Genomic DNA, 6,000 nt, shown 5'->3' with positions numbered 1-6,000 from the left:
AAATCACCCCCAGCAAAATGACACGCACTGTATGTTTCTATCTCTACTCATACAGCCTTCTAGAGATCCTCCAGCAACACTGAAGTAGAGCAAACAGTGCAACACCTCCACTCCTCTGTCTTGGCTGAAAATTCTATAAGTCCGTGTACCAAGTAACCATTCCTGCTCATCCTTCAACCATGTCTGAGAGATGGCGGTAATATCATAGACCCAAATGTTAATTGAAGTTTTGAATTCAAATACTTTACCAGTTGTACTCCTTCTGTTAAAATCCACGTGATGTAGCTTGCAATTCCCTCGGTGTTCACTTACACATCCATCCAGCTTATTGGTCTTACGAACTTTTTCTCCTCCAAGTTCTTTTACCTCTCCATTTCAACATCTGTTCTAAGCTCCCTTCCCTAGCCAGTGCCGTTTAAGACTTCCAAAGCAAGGTTGTTTGTCCCAGTCTGGTTAAGATGTAACCTGTCCTATTTGTACCGTTCGCACCTTCCCCAGAAACTGTCCTAAAGATCCAGGAACCTGGATTCCATCCACCTGCAACCCCACTCCCCCAGTCACATAACTGAATCCTTCCATCCCTATCCTCAGTACATCATGGTACTGCTATTGCAACACATTAGCTAACAGTAATGTGCAATTAATACGATATTCTGAATATAAGTCTTCCACTTTGATCTTAGCAGATTTTATGTGTGAAAAATTGTAAGCATTAATATGAACTCTAAGTTACATTTTCATTTTTACTTTGCATGTAAGCATGCTCTTCTTGCAGATGGAAACTATAAAGATAATTTAGAAATAACTGAATTCAGTTGCATAATGTTTTTTGTAAGTAGTGAAAAACTGGAAATTAATTTCCAAAGCTGAATTAGATAACTAGTTCCACTGCACAAAACCATTGAAAAGGTTTACTGTGAACATTGAGATTATACATTATTCCTGTGTAGAACATGACTAAAAGAACCCATTATATCTTTTCCAACTCTGGGACATCCATATGTATCACAAGCAGTAAAGTGTTTTCAAACTACAATCATTGCTAAGCAACCTCCCACAACCAACATGAAGGTACAGTGGTAAGCATCAATGATACAACAGCACTAGTACACCTAGACCAAACTATCAAATCATAAAAAGGTGAAATATAAACTTGGAGTTAAAAATGTATAAATATGACCAGAAAACTAGTGGATTTTCATAAAAACACATCTAGCTCTCTAATGTCCATTTCCACTGAGAGGAATATACAACTTCAGACACACCAGGATGGTTGACTGAATAGTTTGCCAGGCTGTTTAAGGTCAATTGCAAATGGACAATAAAGTTTGTCAAAATGTTCCATTCTCCAAAAAAAAACAAAGTATCAAATATTCTTTCTTAGCATTATTAATGGAAAAATATTGACCAGCAAACAGGTAGGACTCCTCTACTTCAGAAAGCATAAAACAATCTTAAGTAAATCTTGTTCTCCCACCTTACACTCAACTGAAAGATCATAGTAGTTCATGGCTTGATATCTAAACAAAGGCACGTCTAACAGTGCAGTACAGTGTACTACCTTGGAGTACCAGGCCAGATCTACGTGCATACCTCTGAAATGGGACTTGTGTTCTGACTTTCAAACAAGAGTACTGCCAACAGAGGCAGAGAGGGGGAATGGAATGGCAACAAAAGCCTTGAATCTCTTTGAATAGAACATGCAGACACCCAGTGAAAATGGCTGAAGGCATGCACTGCCTTAGAGTGAGTGTGAGAGGGAGAGGGAGAGGGAGTGAATGCATCAACTGTCAAGATGTTGTATAATGTGAATCAGCTGTGCTGACCCCTGCATCCAAATTCTAAATTGAAAATCAAATCAGGTGAAACACATTCCTGGGATGCAAAAATCATGAAATTAATTCCACGGGTCTGATCTTCAAAAAAATGCATATTTCCCCAATTGAACTAAATGACAGTTTAGAAAAACCATTTCAACAACATGCTACCTTCTAAAGAAAACATGACAAAAATACTGAAATATTGAATCATCTACCAGTTAACATAAAGAAAACAAATCCTAGTCATGATGAAGTGAATTTGCAATCACATACATTCTTTCACACATCAAGGACATTGAAGCATTTTTAAAACAGTGTAATGTCCAGCAGTGAATTTGGGCATAGCAAGATCACAACTAAATAATACATTCTGTGATTTTATTGACATTGCTTGAGTGGTAACTGTTCACCACTCAACTATTAGAATTTCCTATTCCATTGCAGTGTGTTGCAAGAATTTTTTATGTGACATCCCAAAAGCAAAGCAGAACTCGATTTTAACATCTTGTTCAATTATACATAGAAACACAGTCACAGCTTATACAAGGCCTTTAAGAAGGCAAATCTCTCTGAAAGCAGTCAGAGGAATATTAGAATATACAGTTTGACTCTGAGATGCAACAAGACATTAGGTGAAAGAGATTAGACCTTAAGATACAGCTGAAGGTATGGCAGCCCATAACTTGAGTATTATTTAGTGACATACACTTGGGCTAAAAAACAGGCCAGCATAATGGATAAACAGGAATGGTATACTAAGGAGTATCAAAGGAGAAATTAAAGAAATTCACCAATTTGTTACTTTATCATATTTAATACAGCTATTGAAGAAACACATCTTTAAACCAGTATTTTGTAGAAGCCTGTCAGATATCAGACAGTTTATTAAATATAATTTCCATAAACATTTGAATAAAACTCATAACAAGCAATCGTAAATATGCCATTTCATGATATGGCTCACCGATTTTAGGTTTCCTTAGGTGCATTTTTAATTATAAAAATCATAATTTTAAAGTTGCTTTAACATTTATGACAGAGGGCACAGAATTGGATTTGTACCAGTCTATGCTTTGTAAGAGTTGCTAAAAGATTAAATCCCCTGAAAAATATTGAAACATTTAAATAACATCAGCTATAAAAAGATGCTTAAAATTGTAGGAATAATGTAGTAACCTATTTAATAATTGAGCCATCAAAAGCATTTATTTCCCAATATTAAGAACAGAGTTTGAAATGGTAGAATCCTTCTCTTATTCTGTAGATCAAAGTCCATAGAAATCATTTTTCACTTGGGCCAGTGCGAATGTTGTCTTGTGACTACTGATGGTACATTACAGGGCCCCCAAGCCAGAAACTTCTGAAGTGAGCCTAAAATGCAGGAACAAAATCAAGAAAAACAGAAAAGCAAAGTCCTTCTCAACCTTGTAATTTTGTTGAAATACAAATCGATGATTCATTTGCTTATCCTTACAGTATTTACAACAATAAGTAAGAACAGGATCTTGGGATAAAAATTTGCAACAAATGTTCAAGAGAACATTGTTAACTGGATGAGATTTTTAAACATTACTTTTAAATATTTCCTTTATTATATACAAACAAACAAAACACTAAAGTAAACAACACCATATGAATTCAGTTCTAACTCTAAAATACAAATCAGTGCAATTCTGCTAAAGTTGTAGAGAGCTCCAGAATACAATATACATTGTAATACTTACTGTCCTACACAACTATATATTAGAATGTGATTTAAAATATCATTTATTAATCAATGTTGTATTTGCATTTTGCTTCTTTTCCCTCTAATATATATTCAAATACTCTCATCTGGGATGAACCTTTATATGTTATGACTGATGAGTATTTGAATTCAGATAAATACAAATGTGATAGTACTGTATTAGTGTTCCAAAACTAAATTAAAACAAGATGAATGGGCAAAACCAAACAGTTAATATTAACTAGTTCCAACAAAAAATGACCTAGTACTTGGTGAAATTTAATTAATTAGTGAATCAGCACTATTTTCAAAGCATACAATTCATACTTCTCATCTTATGCCCACTCCTGAAGATGAATCCTATTCTTTCCAGTTTGTTTTTGTAAAAATATCCAGAGGTCAGTCTGTTGATTGAACCTGCAATGGTTTTTCTTTCATTTGATTACTTACTCCCCCTCATTCTTTCCTTCAGGTATTTTGTCTAAAGAACATTTATTAATGTAAGAAATTTCAAACTATTCAGCCTGAAGACAGCACTGCTGTGTCTAATAATTTGTTCATCCTGGTGTCCACATGGATTCATTATAAAAGGGGGTTGTGAAAAGCAAACAGAAGGAACAATTCTGATCAATTTTACCTATTGGTAATTGGATTATGAAGTTGCTATTTACATTCAACTAAGCACTGATAGGCACTCAGCCAGGAACTTCCTGATCTAAAAGGCATTGACATTCTTTGGATAAGTTTGCTATCCTGGAAAGAACCTGCTTTATTTGTGATGCTTCTAAAACTGGTCTAGTATATTTTTCCTCCAGATTCTTGCAGAAGCATTTGTTGTAGCTTCAGCCCATTGTGAACCCCTAACTGGTCTTAATTTATATTAAACAAGAGAAAATCTGCAGATGCTGGAAATCCAAGCAACACACACAAAATGCTGGAGGAACTCAGCATCTATGGAAAGGAGTACAGTTGACATTTCGGGCAGAGTCCCTTAATTCCTAACAGGCAAGCATACTGCCTTTTATATATTCTGAGATAAACACAAACGTACAATACAGTTGTAATATATATTCTTCGCCGTCCACCACATATTGGCAATGCATTTTGACTCATATTTGCCTGTAACATACTGGTTATAGGAAACCTTTTTACCTACCACAGGAGTTTTCTGGGGTCATTTTGGTAGCAGGTAGATACATTCCACCTCAGGCCAATGTCAATCAGGCTTTAGATGATCTGAGCAATGCACGAAACAGCACATCCTAATGCCTTCAACATTGTTTTGGGAGATTTTAACCAAGCCAGTCTGAGAAAAATCACTAAGCAATTACCATCACAGATCACTTGCAATACCAGAGGAAACAACACACTGGACCATTGCAACACCAACATCAAAAATACCTACTGTGCTATTCCACACCCTCACTTCGGTAAGTCTGATCACCTGGCTGTACTTCTACTCCTGGAGTCTAGGCAGAGATTGAAGACTACAGCACCAGTAGTGAGGACCAAGAAGGTATGGACAAGGGAAGCACAAGAGTGCATACAGGACTGCTTTGAATCAGTGGACTGGACTGTGTTCAGGGATTCATCTTTGAACCTGGATGAGTATGCTGCTGTCAGTACCTCCAGTTGAACTTTGTCTTTTTGTGTGTTTCCCTCCAGTCTGTGGTTTTGTATTGCCCTGTGCTCATTTGTTTTCATGCCCCATGTGCTCCTGCCCCACTCCTGCTCTACTCCAGCCCCTGTATTACTGAGTACTCCGCTGTCTCACCTGTTTTTCATTATTACCTGTTTTGCTGCCACTTCTATTTCAACGTGCTCCTCTCAGTTTATTGCTCAGTGTATTTCAGTCCTGTGTTTTCACCTATTTGTTGCCAGATTGTGCCAGTGAGTTTTCCTGAGCCTTTCCAGCATTCGTATCTGAACTCTGTCCGTCTGAATATCGACTCTGCCTGTTTTCTGATTCTGGTTTTTGGATTTCTCTGGATGTTTTGATCTCTGCCTGAACTTTGACGCCGACTTTGTTTGCACCTCAGGATTTGTTACTCAATTAATATCACTGCGTGCAGAGTACTGGGTCTGCGATTGGACCCTTGTCCAGCACCCTGACACCTGCAGTTATTACTGACTTTATTAAAACCTGTGTGGATGAGTGTGTGCCTACAAAGACTTCTTGTATATTCCCAAGCCAAAAGCTGTGGATGAACCTGGAGGTACATTGCCTGTTGAAGGCTAGATCTGTGGCAATCAAGTCTGGTGACCCAATAAATCACGTATGATTTGCAGAGGGCTATTTCAAGGGCAAAGAGACAATTTCAAACAAGGTTGGGGGCAACATCGGATGCATGGCAACTCTGGCAGGGTCTACAAGACATTATTTCCTACAAAGCAAAACCCAATAGCATGAATGGCAGAGATGCTTCACTACCAGATGAACTCAACGCCTTCTAT

General features: G+C 37.3%; 1 protein-coding gene across 1 annotated transcript in view; it reads right to left on the bottom strand.

Annotated features, from left to right (window-relative positions):
* Nucleotides 1–2,671: 2,671 nt before the first annotated feature.
* Nucleotides 2,672–6,000, bottom strand: part of LOC140732123 (poly(rC)-binding protein 3) — a 199,773-nt gene continuing 196,444 nt past the window's right edge. The window contains exon 13 of the mRNA XM_073054309.1: nucleotides 2,672–3,191. Coding sequence (XP_072910410.1) covers nucleotides 3,155–3,191 — 37 coding nt within the window. The 3' untranslated portion in view covers nucleotides 2,672–3,154. The remainder of the gene's footprint in view (nucleotides 3,192–6,000) is intronic.

The sequence above is a fragment of the Hemitrygon akajei genome, chromosome 8, assembly GCF_048418815.1.
Source record: "Hemitrygon akajei chromosome 8, sHemAka1.3, whole genome shotgun sequence".
Taxonomy (NCBI): domain Eukaryota; kingdom Metazoa; phylum Chordata; class Chondrichthyes; order Myliobatiformes; family Dasyatidae; genus Hemitrygon; species Hemitrygon akajei.
Note: the sequence above shows the minus strand (reverse complement) of the source record. Positions and strands in the feature narration are given on the sequence as shown.